The 18,710-nt window shown below is 38.2% G+C and overlaps 1 protein-coding gene across 2 annotated transcripts in view; it reads left to right on the top strand.

Annotated features, from left to right (window-relative positions):
- The window catches only part of RBM17 (RNA binding motif protein 17), a 41,325-nt gene extending 33,338 nt beyond the window's left edge, over positions 1-7,987 (top strand). For both annotated transcript variants that reach the window (XM_020965102.2, XM_020965103.2), the window contains exons 9-12: positions 3,189-3,262; positions 4,237-4,335; positions 6,426-6,498; positions 6,603-7,987. In XM_020965102.2, the coding sequence (XP_020820761.1) occupies positions 3,189-3,262; positions 4,237-4,335; positions 6,426-6,498; positions 6,603-6,706 (350 nt within the window). In that variant the 3' untranslated portion in view covers positions 6,707-7,987. The remainder of the gene's footprint in view (positions 1-3,188; positions 3,263-4,236; positions 4,336-6,425; positions 6,499-6,602) is intronic.
- The last annotated feature ends 10,723 nt before the right edge of the window (positions 7,988-18,710 follow it).

The raw sequence follows: 18,710 nt of genomic DNA, 5'->3' as shown, positions 1-18,710 counted from the left end.
TTTCCGCTGCTGTTTTCAGAGCTAGTTCTGGGGGGTCTGTAAGTTTTCAGTGCTTCCAAGGTGATGTGATCCCGGGAGAGGTGTGGTCATTGCTCTCCTGGTATGCTCTCTGGTTTTTACCAAGGAGGGGCCCCTACTACCCTAAGCACTAGTGCTCCTCTCTGCTTTGGAACTCTGGGACTGAGGCCCCTTCTCCCTTGTGACTGACTACATATGCTCCTCTTTGCCTTGGGACTATGATCCAGAATTGCATATGGGCAGTGGCATTGTCAAACAGTGCCAGGTCCCATGCCCAGTTCCGGCAAAAGGGCTTCCATAATCTCCTGACCATTTTCCCAATTGTTTCTTCCCTCTTTTCTCCCTACCTCACCCTTGCTGTCTCTGGGCTGAGAGGTCTCAAAACTACTGCTATCCCCATTGTAGCCACCTCTAGGCCCACCACTGGTGTTGCCGCCATTTGTCTTCCAAGCCAGCCTTACCCCCTTGTTACCAACCTTTCCTGCCCAAGTTGTCTTGGGCTGGAAAAATGTCTTGCTCCAACCTTTTGTTGGCTATGCCTCTGCAAAATTCGATTTGATACATTGTTTTAAAGTTGTTTAGAGGGGAATGTTAGCAGAATTCATCTGGGCTGCTACCTCCGCTCCACTGTCTTGGCTCCACCCTACACAGACATATTCTTAATGAGAAAAGATAATCTCAGTAATTATTAACCCATATACTTACATTTTCCTTTTTTATGATGTCATCAATCAAATGATATACACACTTCAAGAGTAGCCTCCATGAAAATATGGGAAGAAAATAAGCAGACTTTCACAGTTTTCTTTATTGGACTATATCTTTATTGTTACGTAGCTGACTGAAGTATTCAGAGAATACAAGATTCCATTCAGTATGTTATTGCTTGATTAATAAATATTTGACACAGTAGAGTGAAATGTACCCTTAAAGGCTTTACTCCAACAGTGAGTTCCTCATGCATATGTTAAGATACTCCAAGATTCCTGATAAATGCTAACATAAAATAGTGACTTGATAAGCCCTTTAGGTCCCATCCTAGCTTTAAATCTGTGATATTATATTTGTACCCTGGATCCTCTGATCCTATACTCTCTGATTCTAGAAACTTAACTCCTTCAGTCATTTCCTCTCCCCAATATTCAGTCATTTCCTCTCCCCAATATTCAGCCCCTCCTTATCTCCTAGTGCATTTACCTGTAGCCTGCTCAGATCTGTACTGTCATGCTACATTGATCACATCATCACTCACAAGTATTCACCTCCACAATCCATAATTTTGAAACTTTTCATTCATAATAATATCCTGTCTTTATAGTTCTCCTTTTACCTTAACCCTCTTAAATTTATTCTCCTGCCTTACCCAGCTTTTACTCACTATTTTCCTCCCTGATTCCCTAGACCATTGCCCCTATTCTGGCCTTGTTTTTCTCCTTCAAAAATCTTGACCTTTGAGATAACTAGTTAGGTCTCTTGTTTTCTTGTTATATTGTTGCTTATCTTTTTTCAGATCCCAGCCCTGAATTATGCCTGTCATCTGCCTAAAAGTTACCTAGCCTACTGGTCCCACTACAAACTTAGGTTGTACAGTTTCAACTGGTCTTTCACTGCCTTATACCAATATTTTTATTCCTTGTCAAGTTGTTATTACACTTCCCATAATGGTGTCATAAGTTCTTTTTCCTCCCCAGTTCCATATTGCATATCATTTCAGCATTATCTTCTATCCTCTCTTTTGCTGTTGACTTGGAGAGGTAACCCTTCTTTCCAGTGCCACCCCTTGAGAGGCAGAGTAGTAAAAGGACACTGGACTTGGAGTCAAGAAGTTCTGGGTTCATATCCATCCTCAAGTACTTACTAGTTGTGACCCTGTGCGAGCCATTTAACCTCTATGTACCTGTTTCCTCAGTCTGCAAAATAAAGACTTTATGTTCTACAGCTTCTGAGGTCTTTCTAAATCTCTGATCCTTTATTTGCATCCTTAATTCCATCTCCTCTTTCTCTAAGATTGCTTTCCCCTTCAATCATCTTTCCTTAATTTCCAACCTCTTCTTAGCTACTGGTGCTTAACTTGTTGCCTACAAACGTGCCCAGGTCTCTGTCCTTTAAAACCTTCACCTGAGCTTACCATTTCCTCAAACTAATCAACCTATATATCCTTCCTCCATTTAATACACAAACTCCCAGAAGAAGTTGTCTACACCCATTGCTTCCATTTGCTCACTTTTATGCTCACTTTTCCACTTGCATTTTGGAAGCAAAGGTATGATTAGAAACTATTACCATACAGTAAGCATTGAGTTGTACAGTAGATGGAGTATTTAGCCTGGAGAGGACAAGTTTTAGGAACATAATTGTCTTTAGATATTTAAAGGACTCCCTTGTAGAAGATGAATGAGACATTGGCCAGCTGTAATGGAAAACTTCCTAACATTTGATCTGTTCAAAAATGAAAATGGCTGCCTCTGGGGATAGTTCCCTGTCAGTAGAGATGACAGGGCAGAGGCCCAGTGACTATATATTGGGATTGTGATTGATAGGATTCAGGGTTTGGAGAGGAGTTAGACTAGATGGCCTTTGAGTTCCATTCCAACTTCACACCTGGGATAGTATTCTGTTAGTATCACAAGGCTACTGGCAACCAATTTTTTTGTGTGTGTACTTCACTGCCCTCCTTTTCCTTAGGCTATACTACCAGCAAAGTAATTGAAATCTGCAGTCAGTTATTAACTTGCCATGAACAGTTACTGATAAGGCACTGATACGGAACGAGTGACAACTTGTTAGCTTGGAACATTCTGTACATAGCCAAGCCTGAATTTTGCACTATGTTAAGTTGTAAACATTTGTCCTAAGCCATTTATGCTTTACTTTGTGAAGTGAAATAATAATTTATCCAGCAACTAAAAACCTCTCTTTGAAAACCATTTTGAAAATCACTGTGATAAGCATTCCCTAAAACAAAGCCAGCTGGTTATCTTTTTGTAAGTAGATATCCTTTTCTATTGTGTGAAAGATTGCTGAAGTGCTTGAGATGATATTGGGAGATATCATCAACCATGCTCATTGTTGGATTTCATTGTTTCATGATGGCAAGGGTTGACCCAGCTTTTTACTATGATGACATATATATTGATTTACATACATATTGGTTTATTCTGTTGCTGCAGATGCATCCAAGAAATCAGATTCAAATCCATTAACCGAGATTCTGAAATGTCCTACAAAAGTGGTTCTACTAAGGGTAAGTAGAAAAAAATCTTTTCTTTTTGTCTGGCTTTGTTTCAAATATCGTTCAAGTATAAAAGAACAAAAACAATAACTGCTTAAATTATTTCCCCTGCAAAATTTGTGTCCAGGGATCATCTGAATACAAATTATAGCTTACTGATTTTACTTTTTAAAAGTGCATGTTCATGGGGGCAGCTAGGTGGCACAGCTAGGATAGAGCATTAGCCATGGAGTCAGGAGGACCTGAGTTCAAATGTGATCTCAGACACTTGATACTTACTAGCTGTATGACCCTGGGCAAGTCACTTAACCCCATTTGCCTCACACATAGACACACACAAAAAGAAAACAACAACAACAACAACAACAACAAAACGCATATTCACTCACCAAACTTGCTACATAAGCTACAATTTATTGTGTCAGTGACTATCAAGGCAATCAGGGTCATGCCTGTCATTTGGGGAGAACATAAAAACTGACTAATAATAGAGAAATGCAAGTCTCAGAGAGAGGTTGGTTATTGTAGGATCTTGTAAAAGAAAGATTTTTCCTTTCCTTAACTAAAATTGTTGAAAATCAAAATGTGATTTTAGAGTTATTTGTGTTGAAGTATTCATTTCTTTCCAATTTAGTGGGTAGAAATTGCTCTAAGATTGCTATGATGTTTTGAAGTATGGGAGTTTCTCAGACCAGGTGAAAATATTATTTTTGACATTTCTTTCTGCTGCTACTGGAAGGCTGTGCATAATTCTAGTGCCTGAATAGGACCTTCTTTAACTTGATGCCCAGGGCTTTCTTTTATATAAATACCTTTAATTTTTAAAAGAACTATTAGCTTTGGGATGTTTCAGGGATGAAAATTTTCAGTATATCAGGATTGAAGTAGAAAATTTGTCATTATGAAATTTTAAGATTTGCTGTTTGCATACCTGTAACCATCTAGTTTGACGTATAGTCATTGAATTTCTTTTCCTTGATTTGCAGAACATGGTGGGTGCTGGAGAAGTAGATGAAGATCTAGAAGGCGAAACCAAGGAAGAGTGTGAAAAATATGGCAAAGTTGGAAAATGTGTAATTTTTGAAGTAATGGCCTTTCTTTTTTTAATCTTCCTAAGAACATTTATATGCTTATGATGACAAACATTTAGAAAGAAAAACTTTTAAGTCAAGAGTCAGAGCTCTTTTCCCCCCTATATTGCAGTTTCAGGGACTGTTATGCCAACTTCTTTTTGCCAGAACATAGCTTCAACAAATTGTTCTCTGCTGTAGGTGGAGTAATGATGTCAAGGTAAATTACTACCTAATTACAAGAGTATTTCTCATATGTTGCCCACAGTTCTCTTGCTATACTATAAAAGTTTGAATGTGGAGATAATACTTTGGTTTACTCCCTATACTGATGCAAATTCCAACCCTTCTACAATTCAGTAACTATTCTATATGAGTTGTTGTGGCCAAAAGAATTCTCCACATTTGGTGATCAGGTTGTCTTGGAAAGACAAGAACAGAAATACAGCATATCAGCAGATACATAGAAGGTTCCTTCCATGCTTTGGTTCTTTGACAGCTGCTTGCTATTCAGTATACACCTGTTAAGTGCCTGTGTGCTATATGCTGTATGAGGGGGAAGGTCACAAAGAGGAGGTGTCATTTGAGTTAGACTTTAAAAAGGGGTTAAGAATAGGCAAAGATGGGGAAGGAGGATATTCCAGGCTTACAGAGAAGAGCTCACTGCCTCTTTGTGGGCAGAGTTTGGCTAGAGGACATAGAGGGGATTAGTAACAGAGAATCCTGAAAAAGTAAGGTGGTATCTGATTAGGGGGGTTCTTAAAGGCCAAGACTTTGAATTTTGCTCCATCGGAAGCCTTAAAAGTTTTTGAACAGAAGAACAACATGCCAACATTGTATACTCATTGGTCTAGAGCTCTTTGTTTTACAGTTGAGGAAACTGAGGCCGAGGGGGATTAAATGACTCACTCAAGGTCATCCAAGTAGTGTCAGAGGCAAGAGTTAAAGCCAGATCCTCTGGCTTCACAACCAAAAGATTATTTTGGCAATTTTGCTTTGTTCTCCTCAGTCATACCAGTCATACCTAATTAAGATATTTAGTAATTAACTAAATCTCATGGTCTTTTCTCATTTCTCATTCTTCTTGACCTCTCTGTACCATTTGTTTCTTTTGACCAACCTCTCCTGGATATTGCCCCTAGATTTACTACTGTCTCTTGGTTCTGTTACCTACTTGTTCTTGAATGTTCTTTCCCCTCTCATCATCTGTATTGTGCCCCCTGACTGTGGGTATGCCCTGAGGCTCATGGGTCCTCTTTTTTCTTTACTCTCTCATTTAGTGAATTTATCAGCTCCCATGAGTTTAATTTCCTCTGTGGAATTAATTCCCTGGGGTGTGTGTGTGTGTGTGTGTGTGTGTGTGTCTGTCTGTCTGTCTGTCTCTTTCTGTCTCTTTCTATCTCTGTCTGTCTTTCTCCAGTCTCAGGGTCTACTGAGTTTCAGTGCCACATCATTAACTGCCTGCTGGATATTTCAAACTGGATGTCCCACAGAGGTATCAAACTCAGCATGTCCAAAACAGAACTCATTAGCTTTCTCCAAAGAACTAATTTCTCTTTCAGACTTTTCTCTTTCTGCTGAGGGGGTGCTACCATCCTTCTCAGGTTTTCAGCTTTGTTTTTATCCTCAACTTCTCACCCTTGCTCCTCTCACATATTGCCAAATTGCCTAAGATATCTTAATAGTGTAGAAGATTATGCATAGTACCCCAGGACTGGCTCAAAAGGCAATAGGGTGTTAGTCTTAAAGTCAGAGGATGAATTTGAATCCTGGCTCTTCCACATATTGTATGACTGGGCAAGTCATGTAACTTCTCTGAGCCTTAGTGTCTTCATTTGTAAAATTGAGATAATCATCTGTATATTACCTATCTCACTAGACAGTTGTGAGGAAACTGACTTGTAAGATTAATATCTCCTTCCTCCCAGGGCTGTTGTGAAGATAAAATGAGATGATATTTGTAAAGTGCTTTGCAAATCCTAAAGTGTCAGATCAATGCTAACTATTGTTAAACCATGAAATTTGCTATATATATATATGTATGTAGGCCACTCTTAGTATAGGAACATAGAACCTTTATTAATGTGATTTGATCTCTGTTTCAGATTCCTGGTGCTCCTGATGATGAAGCTGTACGAATATTTTTAGAGTTTGAAAGGGTTGAATCAGCAATTAAAGGTAAATTAAATTATACAACTAAATATGCTTTATATTGGAGAATTTTTCAAAAATAACTGATTTTCATCTTTGCATTTAATCACCTTTTTCTGTTTGCATTCTAGCTGTTGTTGATCTGAATGGGAGGTATTTTGGTGGACGGGTAGTGAAAGCTTGTTTCTACAACTTGGATAAATTCAGAGTCTTGGATCTGGCAGAGCAAGTCTGATTTTAAGAACTCAGAGCACAAATCACCTCTGGCAATCCTTAGTAAGCCTTTAGGCTGAAAGCAAAGAGGAAAGAAGGCAAGCCTGCTTGACCAGTGGGTACTGAGACTTTTGGGAAGGACTCCTAAAATTCATGTTGACTGACCCTTTTTTTTATTTTGTGGTTTTTTTTACATAGTATAAAATCCTTAAAAAAAAAAAGCTCTATGCCTCTCTGATTTTTTCTTTGTTTTTCACTACACCATAGCTGTTTACATTTATTGATAGGCCCTTATGATGATTCTTGAATGCATCAGTGATGTGATATTTCATGAACTCTGGAAAATCTTGAAGATATCAAAGGGCAGGGGGAGGAGGGCAATCATAACATGTGATCCTTCACTTCCTTAGTAATGTGCTAGTTGTAAGAAAAAACAGCTACACAAACCCCACAGTAATCATCTTGGCAGTCTCTGCCAATGGTGAATATATCTGCTCTTTTTGGAGCCAGTAAGACCCTTCCTGTTAATTTTTGGAAAAACCTCTTTACATTTAGAAATAAAAGTGGAGAATCATGAATATAAGAGAATGAGTTTGAATGAATCATTTCTCTTCAAGCCAAGACAAACAGGACTTGGGAAAGGTTTGGATTGTGTGTTGGTACAGGAATCAGTAGACCTAGACTCTTGTCTCCGAAGATGTAAGTACATCTCTGTGCAGGTAGAGAAATACAAGTTAGAGCAAACCCTATACCCTTGCTGGCCAAATTTTGTGCAAGATTTGCTATAGTGTTGATTTTGCTATTATATAAACAAGATCCTTAATTTAAGACAGAATTCATCCACTTTAGCTCGAGACGTTGGTGGATTAATGATTCCACTAGCTTGATGGAAGTATTGAACTATTTGAATGCAAGGTTAGATGTGGTGTGTAAAAGTTAATACGGCCAGAATAAAAGAGAACTGGTAAAATGGCCAGGGCTGTAAGGTTCACTGTCAGAGTTGGGAGTGTATCCAGTACATAATTCGGTGCCTATGTTCTGTGCTTTTGTTTGCCAGAATGTTAAGTTGCAAACTGCTCTTTCCCCAGAAGTGGCAGCAGTGAGACAGGTACCCATGTTCTGTTTTTAAGTTGTTCTTCAATGTGGAAATGTATTATGATGCTTAGGGGGTAAAAAAAGGAATCCCAATATTTAATCTCTTGATTAATGCCCTAGACCTGATTTGGAGGTTTGAGAACTATTTTTTGCCTTTAAAAAATTTCCAGATGTTTTTAGTTCATATAAATAAAACAGTAACATTTCAGTTTTTGTGGTGGTGATTATTTCATTGAGTTTTTGTGTGTTGAGAAAATGTCTGTGAGGTAGATAGTGCTCTGTGAAATACTTTGGAGTTAAGGACTTTTTGATCCATGCCACAATGAAATTCAATCTTAGAGGTTAGCTGCTGTACTAGGATTCTTTGACATTTTGAGATGTGGCCTCAATTTAAAATTTTTAAATACTGTATAACAAAAATACACGATGTATTTTAATATTGATCAGCACTGCAAATTATCTTCTTTGGAATGCATTTTTATTGATATATTTTTATGAGAGATTTACCATTTGTTTTGTGTTTGTGTGATTTCATAGAATTGCCCGTGATGAGCACCAGGCAAAAAAGATGAGTAGCTTATCCTACTTTTACTTCATTTAGCCCTGGAGTTAGAAAGTTAATAAAAGTTTCTAATTTTTTCAGTTATGTGTGAAATACCACATTATTTACAACAACCTTTTAATGCCATAATGGATCCAGCACACTTCTGGCTACTTTTCTCCTCAACAGTGTGTTTTTAAGAAATTCAAAATAATTTTTGTTGCTGGCTTGCAGTAAATACAAACACAGAAAAAAAAAGTTGTATTCCAATTGGATACATAAACAGTTTAGAGTTATCCATGAGATTCTTCCCCATTAGTGAGGAAAGCAAAGAGGAATGTGTCCTGCCTGGCCAAAGATTCGTTGTAGCTCACTTCTTTTGTCCATTTGTGTAGGTTTTACATATGTGAAAAATCTATGATTTCATTAGTTCAAGCAATGACTTAGTAGGTAAGTGCAGAGGAATCTTGAGCATTGAGAGATTAAATGATTTGTCCAGGGTCATACAACTAGTTAAGTATTAGAGGTAAGCCTTGAGCTAAGGTCTTCCTGATACTGAAGTCTAGCACTGAAGTTATCCATTAATATAACAATGCTTCTATCTTTAATAATACAAAAAAAAATTGTTTCAGTTTTTAAAGAATAGTTTCTCTCACTCTGTGTTGTCTTTCAGCTTTGTCTTTATGTGAGTGGAGGAGAGTTGTGAGGTGTTTGAAAGCATACTGGCCTATAAGTCAGGAAACCTGGATCTGGTCCCAGCTCCACACTGAAGAGCAGTAGATGTGGAGTTAAAAGGAACAGGTTTGATGCATATCTCTACCACTACCTGGCTGCATGACTGAGCAAGTCACTTAATTGCTCCAGGCCCCAGTTTCCTTATTTGCGAAACTGTACCAGTTGAAATGTAAGGATTCTGCAGGCTTGAAAAGTGTGCCGTTTTCTTTTTCTGTGAAAAGTTATTGAATAGCACATAGCCAGCTCAGCTTCAATTTTAAAATATATTTTAACATGGAAAGGATTCTCCTTGTGATTCACCATTCTGACGGCTCTTTATTGAAAATATCTTATTTTCAATAAGGATGATGGAAAAGCCACCATTTGAAACTTAAAAGATCAGCTAATGCTTTTTAGCTCTATTTTTTCCCCCAAAACTTCACTTGCTTATTAATAAACCCAGTTCTTTTTCTTTATTTGGCAACCATCTTCTTTCACGCCTGCATTTGTTTCAAACAATATGAAAATTCTTGCTATTAAAAATCCCTTCTATTATCCTTATCTCTTAGAAGCAACGTGTACCTCCTGAAGCATCAAAGGAAATTTTGGTCCCCTGTTACCTCTTGAGACATGGCAGTGTGATGTAATAGAAAGAGCACTGAATCTGGAATCAGGATCTGGCTTCATGTCCTGACTTGATCATTTACTAATTCTTTGACTTAGAGCTGATTACTAAACCTTTGAGCTGAAACTTCCTGATCTGTGAGCTAGGGGTGACACTTGCACTGCCTTGGATAGGTTGTGAAGAAAGTGCTTATTAGTTTTCCTTATTATCTCTTCTCCCCACTTCTCCTGCCTAAATATTTATTCTGTCCTCATCTTTTTGACCATAGTATACGTTCATTAGGAAGAACAGATTCTGTGAGGTAAACATCTCAACTGAATTTTGTTTTTAGTTTTACATTATTTTTAAAAAATTATCAATTTATTTTTAACATTCTTTTCTTGTGAAGTTTTGAATTTGAGATTCTCTCTCACCCTTAGCCCACCCACTGAGAAGGCAAATAATATATCAGTTATACATGTGAAATCATGCAAAATATTTCTGTATTAGTCATATCACACACAAAAAAATAGAAAATTATACTTCAGTTTGCGCTGTTTATCAGTTCTCTCTGTGGATGTGGATAGCATTTTTCCATCATGAAGCCTTTGGATTTATCTTGGATCATCGTATTGATCAGAGTAGCCAAGTCTTTTACAGTTGATCATCATTACAACATTGTTGTTATTATACACAATGATCTCCTAGTTCTTCTCACTTTACTTTGCGTCAGTTCATATAGGTCGTCTAAGTTTTTATGAAACCACTTCCCTCAGCATTTCTTATGGCACAGTAGTACTCTGTCACAATCATATGCTACAACTTGTTTAGCCATTCCCCAATTGATGAGCATCCCCTCAATTTCTATTTCTTTTCCACCACAAAAAGAGCTGCTGTAAATATTTTTGTATATGTAGGTCCTTTTCCTTTTTCCTTTGATCTCTTTGGGTTACAAAACTAATAGTGGTATTACTAAATCAAAGGGTACACCTGGCGGTATAGCTCTTTGGGTATAGCTTCTCCAGAATGGTTGCATCAGTTCAATACTCTGCGAGTAGTTCGCTAATGTATATCTATTTTCCTTCATCCCCTAAGCGTTTGTAATTTCTGATAGATATGAGGTAGTATCCCAGAGTTGTTTTGATTTCTCTAATCATAGTGATTTAGAGCATTTTTTCAGATGACTATAGATAGCTTTGATTTCTTCTTCTGAAAACTGCCCATTGATAGTGCTTAACCATTTATCAATTGGGGAATGGCTCTTATTTTTGTAAATTTGATTCAGTTCCCTATATATTTAAGAAATTAGGTCTTTACCAGAAAAACTTGCTGGAAAATTTTTTGGTATTCTCTGTGGCACCTTTTAGCAAAATGTAGTTTCCCTAGTTATCTCTTTTAATTAGGTCTGTTCTTGCTTTTGCTTTGTCTGAGATAATGAGTGCTACCCCTGCCTTTTTTACTTCAGCTGAAGCATAACAGATTCTGCTGCAGCTCTTTATTTTAACTCTGTGTGTTTCTTGTACGCTATGTGTTGTTGGATTCTGGTTTCTAATCCATTCTATCTGCTTCTGTTTATGGGTTAGATCATTCCCATTTACATTCATAGTTAGGATTACTATGTATTTCCCTCCATCCTCTTTTTCTTTTTTTTCTCTCTCTTTATTCTATTCCTCGTCAAAAGCTTGTTTTGCTTCTGACCACTGACTCTCTTAATCCCTCCTTTCTTTTATCATATATCCTTCTGCCCAGTAATTCTTATGCCTTTCCCCTCCTATTTCCCTGTTGGTTAAGATAGATTTTTATACCCAACTGAGTTGTGTGTGTATGTATCATATGTGTGTGTGTGTGTGTGTGTGTGTGTGTGTGTGTATAGATAGATATTTTTCCCCTTTTGAACCAATTCTGATGAGAGTAAAGTTCAAGCATTGCTCACCATTTCCCCCCATTATCCCCTCCATTTTATTTTATTTTATTTTTTTAGTGCAGGGGATGTCTTTTTATTTTTTTTTTTAATGTATAATATCTTATTCTTTCCCCAGTTACATTTTGTTTTTTGCTTTTGCAAGGCAGTCGAGGTTAAGTGACTTGCCCAGGGTCACACAACTAATAAGTGTCAGGTGTCTAAGGTCACATTTGAACACAGGTCATCCTAACTCCAGGGACCAGTGCTCTATCCAGTGCCCCCCCCCCCCCAGTTACATATTAAAACAATTTTTTAACATTTTTTTAAAGTTTTGAATTCCAAATTCTATCCCTCCCTGAGACAGTAAGCAGTCAAATATAGGTTATATGTTTAGTCATGTAAAACATTTCCATATTAGTCATTTTGTACAAGAAGACTTGAATAAAAAAAAGAATGAAAGAAAGGAAGTGAAAAATAGCATGATTAAGTCTGTATTCAAACAATATCAGTTCATTCTATGGAGGCAGATAGTCTGCTTCATCATTAATCTTTTAAAATTGTCTTACATCATTGTATTGCTGAGAATAGTTTAATCATTCACAGTTCTTCATCATACAATATTGCTGTGACTGTGTACAACATTCTCCTGGTTCTGCTCACTTCACTTTGTGTGAGTTTATATAAGTTTTTAACCATTAATCCAATTCTGTTTTTTAAGGTGTTATTTTTTTCAGTATTTTTTCATGCCTCTTTTAAAACCAAGCTGTTAATCTCTTTTCATAATTTTCCTGGACCACTCATTTTTTTTCCCAAATTTTCCTCTATCACTCATCTCTTTCTTTAGCTCTTCCGGTAATTCTAGCTGGTCTTGGGTCCAGTTAGCATTTTTCTTTGAGACTTTGCTTATAGGTATTTTCACGTTGATGTCTTCTTCTAAGTTTATGGCTTGGTCTTCCCCTGCAAGTTCCTTTTTTGTTGTTTGCTCATTTTCCCAGCCTCTTTCTTCACTTTGAATTTTATGTTAAAGTTGGGCTTTGCTCGCCTAGGGGCAGGGAGGCATTGTGCCAAGATAGGGGTTTTTTTGTTACTGTTATTTTTTTTTTAAGACAGTTGGGGTGAAGTGACTTGCCCTGGGTCACACAGCTAGTAAGTGTCAAGTGTTTGGTCTGAGGCCGGATTTGAACTCAGGTCCTCCTGACTTCAGGGCCGGTGATCTATCCACTGCTCCACCTAGCTATCCCCGATTTTTTTGTGCTGTTGTTTTCAGAACTAGTTCTGGGGTTCTGCAAATTTTTGGTGCTTCCAGGGTGGTGTGATCCTGGTTGAGATGTAATCACTGCTCTCCTGGTATGCTCTCTGGTCTTTACCCAGGAAGAGCCCTTGCTCACTTGACTAGTATTTCTCTTGGTCCTGGGACTGTGACCAGGTCCTCTGCTCTCCTGTAGCTAAAAGTGCTAGTGCTCCTCTTAGCCTTGGAACAATGACCAGGGCCCCTGCTCCCTTTTGACTGATCACAAGTTCTCCATCCCAGAACTGCAAACCAGAACTGGACATGGAATATAATGTTGCTGATCAGTGCTAGCTGACCCCAGTGACAGTAAAAGGTTCCCTATGATCTCTTTGTGACCAGTTGTCTAGCACCCTTACCATATCTCAGCTAAGAGCTTAAGAAGCTATTGCTGCTACTACTGCTATCACAGCTGCCTCCAAGGTCCAGCACTGATGCTCCTGCCATGCTTGGCACCTGTGCCTACCATGGTGTAACAGACCTCTCCTGTGGACATCCCAAGTTGTCTTATGCAGCGAAAATGGCTGCCTCTGACCTTTTGTTGGCTCTGCTGCTCCAAAATTTGATTTGAGGCATTTTAAAGTTATTTGGAGAGCAATGTTGGGAGAGTTCAGCTGGGATCCTGAGTCCTGGCTTGTACTCTGCCATCTTGGCTCTGCCCCTGAACTGTTAAATATTGATAGTGGATAGTACAGCCTTTGGAGAAGACAGGGGAAAAGGAGATCATAGTAATTAAAATCAGTGAATTTATCCTGTGAAACTGCTAAAGAAAATCTCTTTAATGAGCTCATTGATGTGGGTTGTAGATCAAACCCCTAAATTCTTCCCTGTCTTCTACCCACCCCTCTGTGACTCTTGTCCACATTCTTCCATAATCCCTCCATAGTGGTCTTTGCAATGCATTTTTGAGGTCTTTTTATGCCCATCATAAATCATGATTTCCTAGAGACTGTAACATTGCATGATTGGCAGCCCTCAAGTATCACTGGAAGAATATTGGTGTTACAAAGATGGAAAGTGCTGAACCACACTTAATACAAATATAATGCCTAGATTGGAGGATATTAATAGTCATTCTACTCTTCATGGTCTAACTACACCTGGAGTTCTAGGTGCTACTTTTTTTAAGGGTGACATTGGTGGACAGCTCCAGGGTGACCAAAATAGAGATTGGACCTAAAAGCATGTGACATGAGACTTATTTGAAGGAACAGGCTGGTTAGCCTGGAAGTGAGAAGATTTGAGAGAAGGGTGCATAACTATCTTCATTTATGTTTCAAGAAAGAACTGAGAAGAACAACTGGAAGTTATACATGGGCATATTTCTACTTTATAGCAAAGAACCCCAGTAATTTTCAAATTCTTCTCAAAATAAGCCAAATATGTGAAGTCCCTTGTTAACCCTTCATTATGTAATTTTTACCACTGGGTACAACCTGAGAAGTCTTTTTAAACTAGTTCACTTATCTTTTTCCTGTCCTCCATCCCCACACCAATCCAACAATCTTAGAGCAGGCTTTTATTTATTTATTTATTTAAGTTTTTTTTTAAATTTGTTTTTAATTTTCAGCATTCACTTCCATAAGCTTTTGAGTTTTCAGTTTTCTACCTTCCCTCCCCTTCCTTTCTTCCCTACCCCTTCCCCAAGATGGCATGCAATCCGATATAGGCTGTACATACACATTCCTATTAAACATATTTTTACATTAGTCATGTTGTAAAGAAATGTTAGAACCAGTGGGAGGAACCACGAGAAAGAAGAAATAAAACAAAACAAAAGAAAAAAAGAGATCAAATAGTATGCTTTGATCTGCATTCAGACTCCATAATTCTTTCTCTGGATGTGGATAGCATTTTCCATCATGAGTCTTTGGAGTTGTCTTAAATCCTTGCATTGCTGAGAAGAGCTAAGTCTATGAAAGTTAATCATTGCACAGTGTGGCTGTTACTGTGTACAGTGTCCTCCTGCTTCTGCGCACTTCACTCAGCATCAGTTCATATAAGTCTTTACAGGTTTTTCTGAAGTTCACCAGAACAGACTTATATGGACCTAGAAGAGAACCTTCTCTCCTAAGATGTATAACCTCCTTTATTCCTTCAACCTATACTTTTTCAGCACCTGCCTTGTGAGAACTTTGGGCTGTCTTTTACTGTGTGGCCTCAGGCAAGTCACAAGCCCTTCATCCCATAAATAGGGATATATGTCCCACCTGCCTCACCAAGCTATTCTGAGTATGTAGTGAATTTGAAAATGCTTTGTAAATGGTAAGCTGGTTACTAGCCAGCGCAACACTGAGATGATTGGTTGGGGCAGTGAGTGAGGTGAGAGAAGAAGCATAGCACTCTCTTCCATGCAGGAATTTGCCATCCAGCTGGGTACACAAGAAAAATTAAGTACAATGAGTCAGGATGTGCTAAGTGTCAAAAGAAAGATCACTTGAAGTTTCTTTTTCCACACACTACACTGGAGGAGGAAATATTTTTATTTTTCCTTTCAGGCTTTTCCGAGGACATTTTTTTTTTAAATTACCAAAATATGTACCCACTGCTGGAGTCTCTTGGAGATGACAAAACATTTTTCACTCAGGATCTTCTCATTTTTAGGTCTTCAGCCTTGAACAAATCTTTGCCTTCATCCTTAGGCAAAATTTTGTCTGTCTGCAGCAACTAAAGACACCTATGTCTCCCCAAAGGCAGAGGTGGTCCTGAGTTGTTCCATTTTCAGCATTGCTACTAATTCACTAAACAAATAATGCTGCCACCTTAAGACTTGGTATGACCATTTGGAAATTGGACATGTCAACTTAACCCTTATGGGTATTGAGAAATTCATAGTCTAATCCACTCATTTTATAAATGAGGTAAGTCAGACTCAGGTTGTGACTTGCCCAAGGTCATATAACTAATAAATGGCAACTTGAACTTATGGTGTTGTGATCTTAAGGCTACTGTTCTTTCCACACAACAAAAGAAAACTTCCAACCATCTCTGGACAGTTCTGGAAGGAACTTTGAAAGGCTATCCAATCCATCCTTCCTTCAGACCAAATCACTGACACCTGAAGAGATGAGAATCTGCAATGTATGACAAGTCTTCCAGAGGAGAAATAACCTTAATCAAAGCTAGATTACCAAAATAGGTGTCTGCCTCCGATTTAAGAGTATGGTGAAAGCCCTACTTTCTACCCCCAAAAATCTCTTCCATAAACCTGCTGTTGATGCCTGTATTTCCACCATTAGAGACTCAGAATCACAGGAACTAAGTGTTGGAGTAACCCTGAAATCATCTAGTTAAACTTGTTCCTGAACAGGAATCTTCTCTACATTATCCCAGACATCCAGTCTATTTGGAGACTTTTGGAGAGAGAATAATTAAGCTCTTGTGGCAGCCTAATTATTAGGATGTTCCTTTCATCAAGCCAGTCTGCCTCTCTGAAGCTTTCATTCATTACTCCTAGTTCTCTCTGGGGCTAACCAAAATGATTATAATCTCTTTTCTATGTAGCAGTTCTTTTAAGAAAATTACCGTATTCCCCCCAAGTCTTGGTTCTTTTAACTGACTCTTACATGGCATGGTCTTCAATCTATCAGTCATCCAGCTCTCTGGACACAGACCAGTTTATCAACATCCTTCCTAAAATATGGCACCCAGAATTGAACACAGTACTCCAAATGTGTCCTGACCAGGACAGAAGACAGCAGGGCTCTCCTGTGTTATGGACATATTCATTTTTAAAAATCCCCTGTAAGATTACACTTGCTTTTTATGGCTATGTCACAATGAGCTTGTGGTTCACTATAAATACCAGATCTTTTTTTCCCCGTGAAATATTGGCCAGCCATGATCCCTACACCCTGTGCTTGTGTAATTGATCTTTAAAAATCTGAGGACTCTAAATATAGGACTCTATATTTATCCCTACTAAATTCCATGCATTAGATTTGGCTCACTACTCTAGTTTGTTGAAATAACCTTTGGATCCGGGGCTCTGTCATCTAATTTGTTAACTATCTCTCTCAACCTTGTGTCATTCTGCAAATTTGATAAGCTAGTCATATACCTTTATCCAAGTCATTGATAAAAATGTTAACAGCATGGGATTGAGGATCAGATCAAATCTTATGGCATTCCACTAAAGATGCTACTTTTAAGTTGACATTGACTTTGGCTCAGGTCATTTAGTCACCCCTGAATGCACCTAACTGTATTACTAGGTAGCTATTAACTAACCCATATCTCTCCATCTTGTCCACAAGGACAACATGGAAGACTTTGTCAGATGCTTTGCTGAAATCTAGCCATACTATTATGTCTATAGCATCCCCCGATCTACCAATCTAGTAATCTTATCAATAAAGGAAGTGAAATAATTAATATGACATGACTTGTTCCTGATTAAGCTGTATTGGCTTGTAGTGATCACCATATCCCTTTCCCAATGGTTATAAACTATCCCTTTAATAATCTAGAATTTTGCCAGCTATCAAAGTCACACTCACCAGCATATAATGTGAAAACTGTCCTCTTTCCCTTGATGTGTTTGGAAATTGGAATTGTGTTTGCCCATCTATAGTCCTGTGACACTTTCATGTTCAACACCATGATTTTTCAAGCAACTAAGTAAGACTTAGCAGTCACATCCACCTGTTCTGGCTTTTGTTTTTATTTTCAGTACTCTGAGGTATAGTTATTCCACTCCTGTTCATTTGAACTCATGGAAAGCAGCTGAATGCTTTTACCATCCCCTTATCTTGGATTTGATACTGTTAGCCATGTTTGTTCTATCTTTCTTCTTGGTCTAAAGATAATTTTTCTTGACAGAAAAAAGTGGAAGCAAAATAAAGATTGGGTATTTCCTGCTTTCTCTCACTGACTTTTCATTGTCTCATCCAGCTCTGCAGTAGTCCTAACTCTTATTTTCTTCATGCCTCAACACAACCTTTAGAAAGTAATTTTTGTCTTATACACTTATGTATTTATCCTTAGTCACCTGTACTTGTTTTATTTTCTGCTTTAAAAAATTTAAGTTGGTCAGCGAATTCCCTTTCTCTCCAGACCCTTCATTCCTTTGGGTTAATTTATGGTCCCATCTTAAAATGTAAATACTTTTGGGATGGTTAACATTTTAAGCCATTATTATTCATTAACCCTTAAATATAAAATGAGACCACCACATCCTTTTCAGTTTGATTTGTGTTGAGAGAGTTCTGATGGAACAGGGGATGAATAGAAGGTAGATAAAGAGATTCAGATCTGAATCTCAGGACACTGCTTAGAAAGGGCCAGCCTACGTGAAAGACCCTAAACAGCTAGAGAGTAAGATGAGGCCATGTAAAGAGAGTGGACCCTCACTTGATCCTATTAGATCACTGGCTATTTTCTATCTCTTCTCCTCAGTAAAACTGGAGGCTCACTTCTAAACCACTTTAATCTGGTTTCTCCCTCATTAACTAAATTGCCCTCTCCAAAATTACCAGGAATCACTTGCCAAATGTGATGGCCTTTACTCAATCCTCATTCTTTGGTCCTCTCTGCAGCATAACACTGTTGTTGATTACCTCTTAGATACTATCTCCTCACAGGTGTTTGTGACATTTCCCTCTCCTGGTTCTCATATATGTCTTAATCTCACCTTGCTGGATCTTCATGTCACATGTACTAACCCTGGGTGTCCCCTAAGGCTGTACCCTTGAACCCTCTTCTCTTTTTACTCTGTATACCATCTTACTTGATGATCTAATCAGTTTCCGCGGGTTTAATTGTCTTTATATAGATAGTTCCCAAATCTCTGTATCTCTGGCCCTGGTTGCTCATCACCAGCTGCGTCTTAGACATCTCAAACTGGATGCCCCATAGACAACATGTCCAAAACAACTCATCA

Source organism: Phascolarctos cinereus, unplaced genomic scaffold, assembly GCF_003287225.1.
Source record: "Phascolarctos cinereus isolate Bilbo 61053 unplaced genomic scaffold, phaCin_HiC Scaffold_1;HRSCAF=81, whole genome shotgun sequence".
NCBI classification, from domain to species: Eukaryota; Metazoa; Chordata; class Mammalia; order Diprotodontia; family Phascolarctidae; genus Phascolarctos; species Phascolarctos cinereus.
The sequence above is the reverse complement of the archived record's forward strand: the minus strand, read 5'-3'. Positions and strand labels throughout refer to the sequence as shown.